Source organism: Phascolarctos cinereus, unplaced genomic scaffold (assembly GCF_003287225.1).
Source record: "Phascolarctos cinereus isolate Bilbo 61053 unplaced genomic scaffold, phaCin_HiC Scaffold_726;HRSCAF=1367, whole genome shotgun sequence".
In the NCBI taxonomy this organism is placed as follows: domain Eukaryota; kingdom Metazoa; phylum Chordata; class Mammalia; order Diprotodontia; family Phascolarctidae; genus Phascolarctos; species Phascolarctos cinereus.
Genome location: NW_027556098.1, coordinates 22879130 through 22894993, shown reverse-complemented (window position 1 = coordinate 22894993; position 15864 = coordinate 22879130). Strand labels below are relative to the sequence as shown.

The 15864-nt window shown below is 36.8% G+C and overlaps 1 protein-coding gene across 3 annotated transcripts in view; it reads left to right on the top strand.

Moving 5' to 3' along the window:
- The window catches only part of LOC110212839 (arylsulfatase F-like), a 51927-nt gene that overhangs the window by 15604 nt on the left and 20459 nt on the right, over positions 1-15864 (top strand). For all 3 annotated transcript variants that reach the window (XM_020992945.2, XM_020992946.2, XM_020992944.2), the window contains one exon: positions 14678-14809. In XM_020992945.2, the coding sequence (XP_020848604.1) occupies positions 14678-14809 (132 nt within the window). The remainder of the gene's footprint in view (positions 1-14677; positions 14810-15864) is intronic.

Here is a 15864-nt window from a genome sequence, read left to right as displayed (position 1 = left end):
TAAAGTACTTGGTACATAGTAAGCCTATATCAATGTGTATATATATATATATATATATATATATACATACCTACATATACCTATATATCTCATCATTATCATTATTATTATTAACCTATGAACACCATCTAAAACTGATAGGAACAAAGGTGCTATATTTATCATGTAGGTTATCTATCTACCGCTCTAGCAATGCTTGCCACACTTGGTTAGGCCATAGGATCACAAATTTAAAAATTGAAAGGAATCTTGGAAGACACTAGTCCAATTCTTTCATTTTACAAATGAAGATGCTGAAGTCCAAAGTGGTTAAGTGACTCTTCCCCCAAGTTAACACATGTGTAAAATGACAGAAACAGAATTCAAACATAGTCCCTGTGACTTTAAACCTACTCTTTCCTTCAGATCATTAAAAATCAATTTTTAAAGTTTCATTGGTGTGTTTGTTTTTACATTACAAATATTGACAGATTATTCTCTGTTCTTGAGAAATTTCTTTTAACAAATTAAAACGTTTAAGTAAAACTAGTAATACTAAGACTTCATCTAAAAGTACATGAAATATTTCACATCTGTAGTACATCCACATATCTCTATTTTTTTTTAAATTCACAGAAAACTATTTTCCCTCTTTTCCTCATTCCAGCCTGTTTAAAAAAAAGAAAAGAAAAACAAATGTCTTTTAACAAATATGGATAGTCAAGGAAAATAAATTCGCTCAATTATTGTATGCAAAAATTAGATGGCTCTCATTTAACACCCTACATGTACCACATCTCTATAATGGATAACACATTATCTATGCTCTTGAATTATGTATGACAATTGAATTGAACATAGTTCTTAGAGTTTTCAAAGTTATTTGTTTTTACAGTGTTTTTATTGTATAAAAGTGTTCTGTTTCTGCTTATTTTATTTTATTTTTGCTAGGCAATGTAGTTAGGTGCCTTGCCCAGGGTCACACAGTTAGTGTTATGTGTCTGAGGCTGGATTTGAACTCAGGTCCTCCTGACTCCAAGGCTGGTACTCTACCCACTGTGCCACCTAGCTGCCCCTCCTTATTTTATTTATTAGTAGTCTATAACAGTCCTCAGAACTTTTTATTTTTATAATATTGATGTTGCAATAGAAATTATTCTTCTGTTTCTGCCTATTTCACTCTGTGTCATGTAATTCTTTACACAAAAGCATCTATTCCCTCATTTCTTATAGCACAATAGGACTCCATCACATTCATATTTTACAGCTTATCCAGCCATTCCTCAATTGTTAGACTTCTTTTTAATTTCCAGATTTCACCACCACAAAATTAATTGCTACAAATGTTTGTTATAACTACAATACTTTTTTCTCTTTCTTTGATTTCTGCACCCTTAGGGATAATTCGGTCAAAGGGCATGCCCTATTTAGAAACTTTTTTAAAAAATTATTTATTTTTAGTTTTCAACATTTACTTCCACAAGATTTTGAGTCCCAAATTTTCACCCCATCTTGCCCCTCCCCTCACCCCAAGATGGCATGTATTCTGAATATCCCTTCCCCTAGTCTATCTCTCTCTCCCTTCTCTTATCCCCTTCCTCTTCTATTTTCCTGTAGGGCAGGATAGATTTCTATACCCCATTTCCCGTATTTCTTATTTCCCAGTTGCATGTGAAAATGTTTTTTTTAAACTTGTGTTTTTAAAACGTTGGGTTCCAAATTTTCTCCCTTCCTCCCTCCCCACCCACCCTCATTGGAAAGGCAAGCAACTCAATATAGGTTATACATGTGTAGTTATGCAAAACACTTCCATAGTAGTCACATGGTGAAAAACTACGTCTATTTCTCTTAATCCTATCCCGACCACCCCCCCCCATTTATTTTATTCTTTCTTTTGGCTCTGTCCCTCCTCAGAAGTGTTTGCTTCTGATTACCCCCTTTCCCAATTTGCCCTCCTCTCTCTCATTCCCCTGCTCTCTTATTGCCTTCTCCCCCTCTTTTCCTGTAGGGTAAGACAGATTTCAATACCCAATTAAGTGTGTATGTTATTCCCTCCTTAAGCCAAATCCTATGAGAATAAGATTCACCCATTCCCTCTCACCTTCCCCTGTTTCCCCTCCACTGTAAGAGCCTTTTCTTTTTTTTTTGGGTGTGAGATAATTTACCCCATTCTACCTTTCCCTTTCTCCTTCTCCCACTATAATCCTCTGTCACCCCTTAATTTTATTCTCCAGATATCGACCCCTTCATCTTCAACTCACCCTGTGCCTCTCTCTATCTATCTATCTATCTATCTTTATCTATCTTCTATCTATCTATATATATATATATATATATATATAATTTTTTCCTCCACTACCTAATACTGACAAAGGTCTCATGAGTTATAAATATCATCTTTCCATGCAGGAATGTAAACAGTTCAACCTTAATAAGTCTCTTATGATTTCTCTTTCCTGTTTACCTCTTCATGTTCTTGTTGATTTGAAAGTCAAATTTTCTATTCAGCTCTCTTTTCATCAAGAATGCTTGAAAGTCCTCTATTTCACTGAATGACCATTTTTTCCCCTGAAGGATTATACTCAGTTTTGCTGGGAGGTGATTCTTGGTTGTAATCCTATCTCCTTTGCCCTCCAGAATATTATATCCATGCCCTGCGGTCCTTTAATGTAGAAGCTGCTAAATCTTGTGTTATCCTGATTGTGTTTCCACAGTACTTGAATTGTTTCTTTCTGGCAGCTTGCAATATTTTCTCCTTGACCTGGGAACTCTGGAATTTGGCTACAATATTCCTAGGAGTTTTCCTTTGGGGATCTCTTTCAGGAGGTGATCGTGGATTCTTTCAATTTCTATTTTGCCTCTGGTTCTAAATCAGGGCAGTTTTCCTTGATAATTTCTTGAAAGATGATGTCTAGGCTCTTTTTTTGATCATGGCTTTCAGATAGTCCAATAATTTTTAAATTCTCTCCTGGATCTATTTTCCAGGTCAGTTGTTTTTCCAATGAGATATTTCACACTGTTTTCTAATTTTTCATTCTTTTGGCTTTGTGTTACAGGGTCTTGATTTCTCATAAAGTCACTAGCTTCCAATTGCTCTATTCTAATTTTTAAGGAAGTATTTTCTTCAGTAATCTTTTGGACTTCCTTTTCCATTTGGCCAATTTTTCTTTTTAGGGCATTCTTCTCCTCATTGGCTTTTTGGACCTCTTTTGCCATTTGGGTTAGGCTATTTTTTAAGGTATTATTTTCTTCAGTATTTTTTTGGGTCTCCTTTAGCAAGCTGTTGACTTGTTTTTCATGATTTTCTTGCATCACTCTCATTTCTCTTCCCAGTTTTTCCTCTACTTCTCTTACTTGCTTCTCAAAATCCTTTTTGAGCTCTTCCAGGGTCTGGGACTGATTCATATTTTTCTTGGTGGCTTTGGATGTAGAAGCTTTGACTTTGTTGTCTTCTGGTTGTATGGTTTGATCTTCTTTGTTACCAGAAAAAGATTCTATGGTCTGACACTTCTTGTGAGGTATGCTCATGATCCCAGCCAACTACTTGAGTTTTAAACTCTTTGTTAAGGTAAAAGTCTGCTTCCAATGTGGAGAATGTACTGTCCCAAGCTTCAGGGATTTGTACAGCTGTTTTCAGAGACACTTCTAGGGACCTGCAAATTTTCAGTTCTTCCCAGGTGGTATGATAAGGGGCAAGGTGTTTGCTCCTTTCCTGGCCTGTTCTCTGATGTATGAGTGACCACAAACACTCTTTTCTGCCTTGGAATTGTGAGGAGGATTTTTTCTGTATCACCACTACAAGCTCCACCATGCCAGCGCTCTTCCTTGCCCCTAGACCACACCTCAGAACTGTGACCCAGATCTAAGCGCAGGCAAAGGAAGAGATTATTACCTCAGCAAAGAGATCTTTGCAATCCCCCTCTGATCATCCACTTGATTCCCCCTCAGTCTGTGGGCCAGAAGCTCAAGAGGCCGTCGCCAACCTGGCTGTGATGGGGAGCTGGGCCTGAGACCTAGCTTCTCTCTCACTGAAGAAATAGACTTTTCCCACTGACCTTCTAAGTTGTCTTTGGCATTTGTGGGTTGAGAGGTCTGGAAACCACCACAGATGCCTATGATTCAGTCCTCTGAGGCCTGCTCAGGTTCACTGTGACCTGCACACCCATGCCGAACTGTGCTCTTCAACCAGACTGCATGATATACCTTTCTGATCAACCATCCAGGTTGTCTTGTGCTGGAAATTTGTTTCACTCTGTCTTTTTGTGGGTTCTGCTGCTTTAGAATTTATTTAGACCCATTTTTTATAGGTATTTGGAGGGGTTTGGGGGAGAGCTCAAGCAAGTCACTGCTTTCACTCTGCCGTCTTCTAGAAACTTTTTTGATATAATTCCAGATTGCTTTCCAGAATGTTTTCCAATCACAGGTTCACCAATAGTTCACCAACATTCTTGTTTTCCCACAGCCCCTCCAAAATTTATTATTTTTATTTTTTTCATCTTTGCTACTTTGATTGGTATGAGGTAAAATCTCAGAATTGTTTAAATTTTCATTAACTAGTAATGATTTGGGGTATTTTTTTCTTCCTTTGAAGAGCACCCATTCATTATCCCTAGACCACCTATAAATTGAGCAATGTTTTTTTTTCTTATAAATTTGAATCAATTCCTTATATATCTTGGAAATGAGATCTTTATTGGAGAAATTTGCTGCATTTGCCCCCTCAATTATTTGCCTTTTAAGCATAGTTTCATATTATTTTGTTTGTGCAAAAACTTTTTAAATGTTATAAAATTAAAATTATCTATTTTATCTTCTTTGATCATCTCCATTACTTGTCTGGGCATGAACTTTTCTCCTATTCACAGATCTGGTAAGAAATTTTCTGTATTTCTAATTTATTTATGACGTACCATTTGGGGCATATTTTGATGTAAGATTAATACATAATAGATTATGCTTTAGATGCTCTTCATGATTTGCTTTGGGTCAATGCACAAAAGGGCTACATGCAAGGGTGTTTGTAGGAATTAGGAGAATGGCTAGGTTTGGCTTTTGGGGGCCCCTAAATTTGAATTTTCCAGTCAAATAATGTGTTTCAAAGACTCACTAGTATACTGTATGGTATGAGGACATAAGTATTACTATACCCAAAAAACTCATACCTAATTGGGGAGGGCAGCCAGTATAGTTTCTCTGGGCCTGCATTTGTCACTCTGACCCTAGCCTTGGAATATGCTGAGAACTCTCTGAGGTGCTAGTGTTATACCTCCTAGGCTAGAGCTCAGGATAAGTCCAGTTTCGCAAATGATCTTGTGTTAGAGACCCTTTTTAAAGACAGAATCCTCCTTCCTCAAGGGAATGGGTTCCTTAACCTTAACAGAAGTCTCAATTACAACTGTATAAACTCAAGGGGCTATCTCATCCCCTTGGACATCAAGATATTCCTGACCTAGGTGGACTATGCTGAGTACATCTAGAGACTATTAACTTCTCTTGTCCATATATCTTTCAGTCAAACTAATACAAACAAATTAACCATGAACATGTTCATTATGTTGGACCATGGGAACTCTTACAACTCAATAGCTCAGGCAATGCAATAGATGGCAATGTTGAAGATTCATGGCTGCCTGACAAGTATGGTCTTATCATCCCAATTGGGCTATAAGTTCCTGGAGTGTCATAATGCTTATGTCCTCATATCATACAATATAGCAGTGAGTCTTTGAATTAGGAGAAAATACTTCTGACCCTTACTTTTCTATATATTCATTATACTTCATTGAATTGTTGATATTCAGTGTTATAGACATATTTAGTTGGCATTTATGTTATTGTTCCAAAGTAAGAGGATCCATGCATTTTCTTATCTCAGTGCAAACTTCACCTGAATCATTAATAAGTTTAGATTCATCTGTGAGGTCTCATATCCCTGGCCTTAGATAGGGTTTGTCCCTAGCCCTGAGGGTCTCCATTCTCTCATTGATCTTTTATGTATTTTCCAAGCCATTTCTACTAGCAGCATGGGCTACTGGAATTACAACAAGATAATTTCTATTTCTGTGGACTTTCCTCACAACTCAGTGAGATAGGTGTGATCATTGAAAGGCAGTGTTACATCATGGATAACATGTTGGACCTCAGTCAGAAAGACTTGAGTTCAAAACCTATTTCTAACATGTATTAGCTGTTTGATATTGAGGGCGGTATTTAATAAGGTCTAATTTCTTCATCTATAAAATTGTGATAAAATTACCCATCCCACAAGATTATTTTGAGGCTCAAATATTATAATGGATGCCAAATATTAGGCAAATTTTAAAATGCTATTCAATTGTTGTTAATCCATTTTATACATGAGGAAACCAAGTTAAAAGAGTCAAAATGACAAGTTTCTAATCTACAGCTTTACATGTATCAGAACCTGAATTCTAATTCTAGTTTTCTGCCTACACACCTTTTCAACTACATCAAAACATTGTTAGTAAGTTTATAAGCCTGAACTCTAGTCACTGAACTACTGAGAGCCAGTTCTATGGCTTGGGCTAATGACTGTTCAGACATTATTAATCTGTGAAATGGGATGATAACTGCCATCATGCCTACCTCCTAAGGTAAAAACTAGATGATATATGTTAATTGAACTTTAAAAAAGTTGTAAAAATAGTCTTATTGTACTCACTGTCTCTTATATTTAGAATATAATCCCTCCTCATCTCAGCTTCATAGAATCCCTGTATTTTTTCAAGACTCAAGTCACCTTCTGCAGGAGGCCTTACAGATTAAGGTGAACTTATATCTACTTTGCGTGTATCTTGAAATACCTATACATGGACATATTTTGTCACAAATTAGAATTACATTCCCTGAGAGTGATACTAGTTTTTGGGTTTTATTTGTATCCCCAACACTATTAAATAACGTCTAACACATGGTAAGTACTTACTAAATGTTCATTGATTGATTAAAATAGCTGGGCTAAAAAATTAGAATGGGTTCAGCTCCTGACTCTGCTCAAACTATAGAATTTGGGAAAGTCACTTAAGTACTCTAACCATGTGTAAAGAGAATATTTTAAATGGGGATTATTTCTTTCTTTTTCACTTATTTTTGTGTCGTTTCAGTGGTGTAGGCAATAGGTGATGAGGGCCAGGAAGGTAGTGGCTGTGAGAAAAGAGAGTTGTCAGATGTAAGAAACAGCACTGGCAATTTATTGGATAGACAGGGAAAAGGAATAAAAGTAAGAATTTGAAGATAAAGTCAAGTTTACAAAAAATGGCAGATGGCAATAACAAAAGTAATAGAGTGCTTTAAATGTTTACAAAGTACATTCTATATATTATCTCATTTGATTGTGATACCATTAAAGAAAAAGAGAAGTTAGAAATTGGGAAGAGAAGTACATGGTGAGGGAGCTGTGGAAAAATGAACTTTGTTTCTCTTCTAAACTTCTAACTTCTCTATTTCTATTGATGATATCATGATCAAATGAGATAATATGTGCAATATACTTCGTAGACCTTAAAAGCACTATGTTGAGTTTGAGATGTATCCAGAACAGCCAGTTTTAAATATCCAAAGGCAACTGCTGATACAGACGAGAAGACTAGAGGAAAGCCTGAGCCTGGAGATGCACATTTGTGAGCTTCTTGTATAAGAGATGATAATTAACCAGAGACCTAATGAGATCACTAACAGAGAGACTGGAAAAGGGCAGCTAGGTGACACAGTAGATAGATCACTTAGCTTAGAATCATCTTCATGAGTTCAAATCTAGCCTCAGATATTTACTAGTTGGGCAAGTCACTTCACCCTCTTTGTTTCAATTCCTCAATGGTAAAATGAGCTACAGAAGGAAATGGCAAGCCACTCCAGCATCTTTGCCAAGAAAATCCCAATGAGGTCATGAAGAATCAGACACTACTGAAATGACCGAAGAGAAACAAAAGAGATAGGAAGAAATTGAAGTTTGAAATGGAGGTAGGGTGATTCAGGGACAATGTAGGAGAAGGCAGGAAGGGATGAGGTCAAGTGTACATACAGAAGGACAGCCTGTATAAAGAACAGATACAAGAGATGGGTGGCCATGTATGGGGAATATCAGATAAATGGAGCAGTTTGGCTGGAATGGAGGGGGAAGGAGAGTAATGTTTTTTTTTTCCCCCTATATCATTCAGGTATGAACTGGAAGAGAGTGTTTACAAATCACTTTATGTTATCTGGTACTCAGTGTCCTTATTTTCTTTTTTTTCTTTTTAAAATTTTTTTAAATTTATTTTGATTTATTAGCAATTACTTCCATATGCTTTAAATTTAAAAAAAAGTTTAAAATTTTTCTCCCCCTTCCTCCCCACCACCCTCTCCAAGACAGCACACAATCTCATATAGGCGATACATTTGTATTCCTATTAAACATTTTCACATTAGTGAAGTTGTAAGTAAAAATTAAAACCAATAGGAGGAACCATTAGAAAGAGGAAACAAAACTCAACAGAAGAGAAAAAAAATGATAGCAATTCAACTTCCATAGTTCTTTCTTTGGATGTGGATAGCATTTTCCATCACGAGGCCTCTGGAGATGTCTTAGATCCTTGTATTGCTGAGAAGGGTTAGATTTATCAATATTAGTCATCACACAACATGGCTGTTATTGTGTACAACATTCTCTTGGTTCTGCTCACTTCACTTAGCATCAGACCATACAAGTCTTTCCAGGTTTTTCTGAAGTCAGCCTGTTCATCATTTCTGATAGCACAATAGTATTCCATTACATTCATATACCACAACTTGCTCAGCCATTCCCCAATTGATGGGCCTCCTCTCAATTTCCAATTCTTTGCCACCACAAGAAGAGCTGCTATGAATATTTTTATACATGTGGGTTCTTTTCCCATTTGTATGATCTCTTTGGGATATAGCCCTAGAAGTGCTATTTGCTGGGTCAAAGGGTATGCACATTTTTGTAGCCCTTTGGGCATAGTTCCAAATTGTTCTCCAAAGTGGTTAGATCATTTCACAACTCCACCAACACTGCATTAGTGTTTCAATTTTCCCACATCTTCTCCAACATTTATCATTTTCCTGTTTTGTCATGTTGGCCAATCTGATATGTGTAATGTGGTATCTCAGAGTTGTTTTGATTCGCATTTCTCTAATCAATAATGATTTAGAGTATTTTTTCATATGACTATAGATGGCTTTAATTTCTTCATCTGAGATGAGTGGCCTTATTTTCTCATCTGTAAAATGAGAGGACTTGGTTTGATGACCTCTGAGGTTCCTTCTGGCTCCAAGTCTGATCCCAGGACCTCATTTGATCCATACCTGCTACTTATGAGTTCTGCAGATATTATTTTCCTCTTTAAAAGATGATGAATCTGAAGATTAGAGGTTAAATGAAGTGCACAGAGGTTAAATTACTATAGTTTGCAAGAGAAGACATCTGAACCCTTTTCTTCTTGACTCAAAATCTGATGCACTATGTACTTCCCCAATAATACTTAACCTCTGGGGGCTGTTGGGAAGAAAGAGTTGGCAAATCATGAAGTGGTATAGAAGTATGAACTAATCTTGTGCTTTGTTTATAAAGAAGTTTTTATTGATATCTTCTGTTTGTGGCATCATGGTAGTTATCCCAAGTATCCCTCCTCCTCCTCTTCCCTGGGAGCTATCCAATATAAGAAATAGTGTTTTTAGAGAGAAAAAAAAAACAGCAAAACTGATAATGCAATGAAAAAGACAAAAATATATGCAATATATAACACTTATGTATCTCTCACCTCCATGAAGGGGTAGGTGGGGATGTTGTCTCATATCTCTTCAATGAATCCTGCTTAATCTTTTCTTTATCATTTTGTTACATTGACATTTCATTTTTTTGGTGTGTCTTGTTTTTTCTTCATATACATTGTTGTAGTTGCTATCTGTATTGTTTTCTTGACCCTACTTACTTCATTCTGTATCACTTCATATAGATCTTTCCATGATATTCTGTATTCATTACACATGTCATTTCTTAAAACACAGTAATATTTCATTGCATTCATGTACCACAATTTGTTAAGTCATTCACCAATTGATAGGCATCTATTTTGTTTCTAATTCTTAGCTAACATGCCCATACACACAAACACCCACCCACCCATCACTATAAGTATTTTGGAGCATAGGAAGACATTCTTCTTATGGACTGCTTCCTTGAAATATCAGCCTAGTAATGGAATTTCTGGTTCAAAGGATATGAATATTTTAGTTGCTTTATTTACATAATTCCAAATTACTTTCCAAGATGGTTGTGCCACTTCAGAGTTTAACCAAAAATGTATTAGTGTATCTACCATTCAACTATTCCTTCAAGATTGACTGACAATTGTTTTGGTCATTTTTGCCAATTTTCATGATGTGAAGTGAAATTTCAGGATTTTTCTAATTTTCATTTTACTAATTTATTATTTTGAACATTCTTTTATTTGGCTATGAATTCTCTTCAATTCTTTTGAGAACTGTTTACTCATATCCTTTGAACCATTATCTTTTGGGAAATGGATATTGGACTTCTTTCTATATGTTTACTAATAGTTGATATATCTTGGATAGCAAACTCTTATCAAAGAAATTTGATACAAAGGTGCATTGATTTTGTCTGCTGAGAAGCTTTGTCATTTAAAGTGATTGATATTATCTTTTTTATCTGTTGTATTTGCCTGTATCTCTTCCACATTCACTTCCACAAAATTTTGAGTTCCAAATTTTCTCCCCATTTCATTCTTCCCCCACCCCAAGATGGCATGCATTCTCAATACCCTTTTCCCTAATCTTCCCTCACTCCTATCTCTCCCTCCCTTCTTTTATCCCATTCGCCTTTTATTTTCCTGTAGGGCAGGATAGATTTCTATACCCCATTTCCTGTACATTTTATTTCCCAGTTGCATGTGAAAACAATTTTTTTTAACATTTGTTTTTAAAACTTTAGTTTCCAAATTTTCTCCCTTCCTCCCTCCCTACCCATCCTCATTGAGAAGGCAAGCAACTTGATACAGTTTATGCATGTGTGGTCATGCAAAAAACTTCCATAGTAGTCATGTTGTAAAAAACTAAATCCCCAAGTCTATTTCAATTTTTTTATTGTTTTATAATCTATAAAGGATTTATTAATTGTTTCTGCATTTTTACTTTTGTTTACAGTATGATTTGAGCTCAGATTTGCAGAGTAGGTATATCTGGGCTGCATCCTGAGCTCCATTGTTCTTCAGAATATATTATTCCATTCCCTCCTAACTTTTCTGGTGGGTGCAAAATTTGTATTATTTGAATTTTCTTCTCTTTGTATTTGAAGGTCTTTCTCTGGGTCACTTGCAGTATTTGTTATTTTGGATAGGAACTATTAAATTTAACTACTATATATATTAGAGTTTACAGGCTTGCTTTTTTCCCACTAGATGCAATCTGTGAATTATTTAAATTTGTATTTAATTTTCTATGTTAAGAAGTTCTGAGCAATTCTATTTTGTTATTTTCTTCATTACAGTATTAAGATCTTTTGTCCTTTTGTGTTCTGGGAGATCTATAATTCTTAGGTTGTGTGTATGCATTCTGCCTTCAATAATTAGTAAGTTTTGCTTGCATTTTGGGCATATTTTCTTTTAATATTTTTTTTCTTCTTCTAGATCAGACCTGCACAACTTGGCAGTAGATAGGGGCCAAAATTAAAACAGGCTAACCTTCTTCAGGTTGCAGATAGGTTAGACTAGAGACAGACTAACAATGGTTTGTTGCTTCAGGTCACATAGCAAACAGAAGAGAGTGTGTAGTGGCAACCGTGCATTTTTTGCAGGCTTCCCAAAATCCTTTGTCAGGCTGCAAGCATCCTGCACACCGTATGGTGTGTAGGCTTCTTCTAGATTGTCCTTGATTCTGTGTATTTGCATTCCCTATCGATTGTTTTTTCTTTTATTTCTTTGACGAGAATTTCCACCACAGATTCCAGTTTTTTCTATTCTTCTCAGTATTTTTGCTTTGCTAGACATAAATTTTCCTCTCATAATTCTTATTTCTCTTTTGAATCACTCAGGAACAGTGTGTTGTGGTTCCAAGTTTTTCTCACATTCCAGAGTCTGTTATTGTTTTTCTTGTTGATATTTCTGTTATATTCAAGTTCTTTTAGTTTTCTTGTTCCTGAAATTGTTAGTGATTTCAGTCTCTCTCCACCCCTCCTGCTTCAATCCCAGGATTGTTTACTTCCTGACTCTTTCCCCTCTGATGGTGGTTTCTTTGGGGGCTAGGCCTCAGTGTCTCAGACTTCTCCTATATTGGACAGTTCACAGTTTTCCAGCCTAGGTCTCTCCCCTGAAGTGACTTTTGCGGGGTCAGAAGAGGCTCCAGCTCTTCTCTTTCTCTCAAACTTATTGGAGTTCTGTTCCCCTTTGCCTCTCCACCACAAGATGTCCTGTCCAATTCTCAGTTTCTTAGTTCTCTGGCCTGTCACCTGCAGTTCAGAGAGCTTTCACTCTGGTGCTAGTGGGTTGTCATCCCCAGCAGCAGCAGTTCAGAATTTTGCAGCGTAGCCACCAGCAGACTTTTGCTCCTAAAAAACTGGGGCTACACTGGCTACCTGTCATGGCTTTGGGAAACTTCTGAAGCTCCGAGCTTGAGCCTTGACAACGTGGGGAAAAGGAAGGATGAACCAAGGTGTGGTCTTGGGCTTTTTTGTCCTTTCTTGGGTTTGCTAGTGCAGCTTCTCTTCCACTAGCATGGGAGGTGTGCTGAGTGAGCTCAGAGTCAGTGAGCATCAGATCATAGGCTTTTCGGGGCTTTTTTTTAAAACTTCTTTTGGATTCTGGTTGTTCTAGACCATGGAGACAGCTGAAATTACCTTATCTGTGGTGTATAATTTCTGTTTTGGAGAGACCTAAGAGGTCATGAGAATTAGAGGAAATATCTAGTCATCAATTTCATTCATGTGACCCAGAAGTCCATGAACTGATTATTAAGGTAAACAGACATAGGAAAATTACTGTTACTAAATTTTGAAATGCTCTTGGATCTCAAGGTTTTCTTATCTATTTTATATCAGTGTGTGCATATTATTTCATCAAAAGAACTTCAGATAATTTATCTCATATATATGGGGAGGAGGGATTATTATTTGGAAATAATATTTTTTTCACTTCTTCCAAATCCTAGATCATATCTTTTGCTTGTGAAGTTTCCCAGATATTTCTGGGCATACAAGATCTCCTCCACAATGAAAAACAAACAAAAGAGCAAAGAATACTTTGTTGAATGAATGAATGTCTAGAGAAATGTGCAAAAATTTTATAGTGCATTTGTGTGTGTGTGTGTGTGTGTGTGTGTGTGTGTGTGTCTTTTCCTGGGGAAGATTTTGATATGTTTTTCCAAGTGTGAGAGCTATTCTGTCTTGACATGTGTTGAAGCCATGGCTATTTCTACCTTCCTATCCTGAAAGGCAGAATCAAATCAGTGAGTATGAGATGCTGGGGTTAGATCATGATTCACTTTTCATAAAGGAAAAGGGAAAAACATCACTTTATAGTATATAGAGAAAAATTTTGGAGTCAGAGAGCAGCAAAATCTTGTTTCTGATGTGTGGAATGAATACTAGCTCTAAAGTCAGAAGATCTGGATTCAAATATTGCCTCTGGCACTTCCTACCAGTGCGACCTTGGGCAAGATGCTTATCCTCTCTCAGCTTACTCACATGCAAAATGAGAGGGCTAAACACCAATCCAAATAGATGATCTCTGAATTCCCTTCCAGTTCTCTATCTGTGATCATATGTCATAGTCTAACTCTGTGACCATGGGCAAGTCTTGACATTGACATCAGACGCAACATTCTAAATTGCACACAAATTGCTGATTTTCCATCTTTGTTAAAGAATGCTTCCTTTATTGATGAAATCACATGTCTGGATCACACATGAAACCTCCAAAACTCTCCCTAGGGAAGAAAGGAAAGAAGGAAGGTAGGCAAGAAGGAAGGAAGGAAGAAAAGAAAGGAGGAATGAAAGAAGGATGAAGGAAGAAAAGGAAGGAAGAAAGAAGGGAGAGATGAAAGGAGGAAAGAAGGGAGAAAGGAAGGAACAAAAGAAAGAATGAAGGAAGAGAGAGAGAAGGAAAGGGAGGGAGGAAGGAGAAGGAGGAAGGAAAGAAGTAAGAGAAAGAGACTGGGAGTGAGATGGAAGGGAGAGATAGAGAGCAAAAGTAGAAAGTAGAGAAAGACCTAGGAGAGTCAAGAGTAGTATTTTCTCAATCACTTTGGAACTGGGTTTCTATTGGGAGAAGCAGAGCCAATGTCATTAATACTGCGAGGACTGTGAGGATTTGAATGATGTTTATCTTTCACCTGTAATAGTTTGACGTAATGGATGGAGGGCCAATCTCTGAGTCAAAATAATCTGAAGGTACCGGCTATGTAATCATGGACAATTAACTCCTCATTTCAAGGAAATAATTCTCTAAGACAACAAATTGTAGATTAGTTGATCTGCATTTGTAGAGAGAGTTCACTAAAAAGTAAATCTGGACCAGGAAAAAACAAACAAACAAACAAACAAAAAATATCCTTAAACTGAGAAGGAATGCAGTTTGCAGAAGAAACTGGAAAGCAAAAATAAAAACTGTGGTCACATGGCTCATGGCTGGGCTGACCATGCTTTTTTTTTTCACTCTAATTTCAGGGATGGTTTCTAGAGATCTCAACCGTGCCCATTATGTACTCAGCTCCCTTGGGGTCCGTGGAGGGCTCCCTCGGAATGAAATCACATTTGCAGCCACCCTAAAGAAGCATGGTTATAGCACAGCACTGATAGGTATGTGGAAATCACTTTCAAAATTGCTTTTCCTTCCCATTTCTTCTCTCCTTCCCCCCATCTCTCCCAAAAATGTTATAAGAAGTATGAAACTTTGTAATACTGTCAGGGTGTACATTTGAGGGAAGACCATTTATTTTAAAAGAGTTGATTGACATTAATGAATTGAGAAATCGAAAATAGCTATTCAACTTAGCTAGGAGTTTGGAATTGTATAATCAGATGTGTAATATTGGCATATAATTAAACGTTTCTTTGTGTTCTTTTAGTGTGACATTAAAAATACTGAAAGTACTCACATACAACTGAGATCTCATCATTGTAGCTATTCCCTCTGTCTATGCAAGTCTTAAATCATCCATGCCTTCCCACCCTGGGCAACCATTGTTGTTGTTCTTTCATCAGTTTGATTCAGAAGCTTTCCTCAATATCCTGGTGGCATTTCTCACTTTATCCTGGCATCTGACTATACCAGTGGAATTCATTACTGGTTGATTGAATGATGTGCTTGACAATGACTATCCCACACTTTTGCTACACAAGAATGTCTCCAAGGAGCTGGCCTTCCTGCTCATGACAATCAGAAACTGGGATAAGATCATCCCTCTCTCTTACACACACACACACACACACACACACACACACACACATATACACACAATCTCTCTTACCAACACCAGTATTTAATGTATTCCCAGAGCCACCCTAGCTCTTCCCATTCTATCTCTCCCATACTGTCATAGGAGAAAATTTTTTTTGTTTAATTTCCAATGAAATTTTACCTTTATGAAAATATAAGGGATTGAGGAATTAGAGCTGAAAGGGAATCCAGACATCAGCTAGTCCAATGCCTTCATTTTACAGGTTAATAAATTGAGGTTCAGAGAGGCTCAATGGCTCATCTAAGGTTATCCGGCACATTAGTGGCAAAATGAGAGTTAAATAAAGGTTTCCTGACTCCCAGTTCATCGGGCTTTTCACTATATCACACTATTATTCACAGACTCTTAGAAAAGAAAACCATTCCAGCTGTGCTGTGATTTTAATTTACTCTC